The following is a 2,015-nucleotide window of genomic DNA, read 5'->3' on the forward strand; positions in this document are numbered from 1 at the left end:
TCAGCTCCTCCATGGCCGTGGCCACCACGTCAGCCACGACCGCCAGATCCACGCCACGCAGCTCACACTTGGGGGAGCCATCCACGCAGGCGTAGACCTGCTCCTCTGTGAAGTAGTCCCAGCGCAGCACCTCGAATCGAGTTTTGGGCTGGAAGGGGGGTGGGATGCCAACGGGCCACGTGGCGCCATGGTCCCCATCAGCGGACAGGCTACTGGCATTCTGGATCTCCAGCTGGAAGAGGAGAAATAGAGGAGTGAGAGCAAAAGCAGGCACAAGTATATCTTCCAGCTCCAGCTGCAGGCAAGCTGACTCCAGATACTCTGAGATCAGCCACTCTGGGCCCAAAGAGCAGTGCCAGAACAACTCTGCCTTCAGCCTCACCCCTGTCCAGCACCTCAGGTTTCCTCTGAACAGCACGCTGAATATGGCACACCATCTCCATCAGGAAGAGCTGTGCCCTCTCCCACACTGCTCAGACTTTGACAGAGAACCTCAGCACCCCAAACCATCACCACAGCTCCAGGACCCATCCAGGTCCAAAACTACTCTTCAGCTAGCACTGCTGCCCCTGCAGCCACATGGGCTCAGCTGTTCCTGTTCCACAGAAGTTCAGGTGAGAAACCCTCAGAGTAGAGGGAAGAAGTGATACAGAGTGACCAGAAAATCCAGGGGCATGACAGGAGAAGCATGGACCCTTCCAGGCCAGACAGGTCTCACCTGAAGCTGCTGAATCTCCTGGTAGGTCCTCTCAAGCTCCACCTGCGCAAAGTACTTGTGCAGCCGGTACATCTGGAGGGGATCCAGCACGGGATGGACAGTGAAGGCGCTCTGGAAACGGAGGTCAGTCTCTCGCTCAGGGTCCACATTCTTCCCCAGCTCAAAATAGTGGTAACGCAGGCCCTGTGTCAGGCATGAGAGACAGGTCACAGCCAGCCCTTATCCGTGCTCCCATCCCACCAGCTGCTAGCACAGCAAGCTCAATGGACAACAGGGTGCAAGAGCTACGGCCCCCAGGACCTGGGAGTCCGTGGGGAGGCAGGCAAACGCACTGGGACAGGATCAGGCTCTTGGAGGCCATCTCTGCTGCAGGACCTACCTCATGTTCCTCAGCACAATTGATGCCTGTGTAGTCGATAATGCAGCGGCCTAGCCACTCGTCAGGCCGGGCACTGAGGATATCATTGCGACAGCTCTCCAGGTACTGCTGTAGGAGTAGCAGGAGGCTTCGGGACAGCAGGTAGCCAAACCCCCCATAGCAGTAGCGTCCCTCAGTGTCCCCCCCGATGAACTCCTCGGGACGGCCCAGGTAGAGGTGGGTGTCAATGCTGAGGTGGGCAACCAGGCGGCTGATGCGGTGTGCCTCCGTGTAGGTATCATCCTGCACCAGGAAGAACCAGTCGAAGTCATTCACATAGTGGTCCAGAAGGTACCTGACAGTCTGGTACATGTTCCAGATGGGCCGCTCGTCGCTGTGTGTCACCACTGTCATGCCGTGTGGCATCTTGCGGCCCCGTGTGCCTGTGAAGTACACTAGGCGCTCCAGGCGGTGGGCCAGTGTGCGGTTGACAGCCACCCCCAGCGTGTTCAGCGTGCTCTTGGAGGTCAGCACGCCCACGAAGAGCCGCTGCCGCATGCCCAGCTCCGTGCTGATGTAGCGGGTCCTGCGGGAGGGAGAGAACATCTTGCCCCAGGGCACTGCACCCTACCCTGGCCTGCACCCTCCCCGGTCCTTGCAGCAGCACCGACCTCGGCTCCTATGCAGGAACTGCTCTCAGGCTTCGACCACATATGCAAGTTGCCACCCCAGCAGAAAAAAGCCTGGGCCAGGCGCACAGCAGAGCACTCTGCCGAGTTCCCCCCTAATCTGAGGCCACAGCGAGTCAGCCAGTCCAGTTCAAACCAGAGGCTCGTTAAAGTCTGAGAACAGCTAAAAGAGGGAAACAGGGCACCCCGGGTCCAGCAAGGGCACAACCCACCAGACACCGGCTGCTTCTCCCTCCCCACCGCACAGCTC

At 59.3% G+C, this 2,015-nt stretch overlaps 1 protein-coding gene across 1 annotated transcript in view; it reads right to left on the minus strand.

The window, feature by feature from the left end:
* Positions 1–1,658, minus strand: part of CHPF (chondroitin polymerizing factor) — a 2,826-nt gene extending 1,168 nt beyond the window's left edge. The window contains exons 1-3 of the mRNA XM_008936756.1: positions 1,098–1,658; positions 719–901; positions 1–232 (exon numbers count right to left, since the gene is read on the minus strand). The exon at positions 1–232 is cut by the window's left edge and continues 575 nt beyond it. Of these exons, the coding sequence (XP_008935004.1) occupies positions 1–232; positions 719–901; positions 1,098–1,634 (952 nt within the window). The 5' untranslated portion in view covers positions 1,635–1,658. The remainder of the gene's footprint in view (positions 233–718; positions 902–1,097) is intronic.
* Between the last annotated feature and the right edge of the window lie 357 nt (positions 1,659–2,015).

This window comes from Merops nubicus, unplaced genomic scaffold (assembly GCF_000691845.1).
Source record: "Merops nubicus isolate BGI_N331 unplaced genomic scaffold, ASM69184v1 scaffold39873, whole genome shotgun sequence".
Classification (NCBI taxonomy): domain Eukaryota; kingdom Metazoa; phylum Chordata; class Aves; order Coraciiformes; family Meropidae; genus Merops; species Merops nubicus.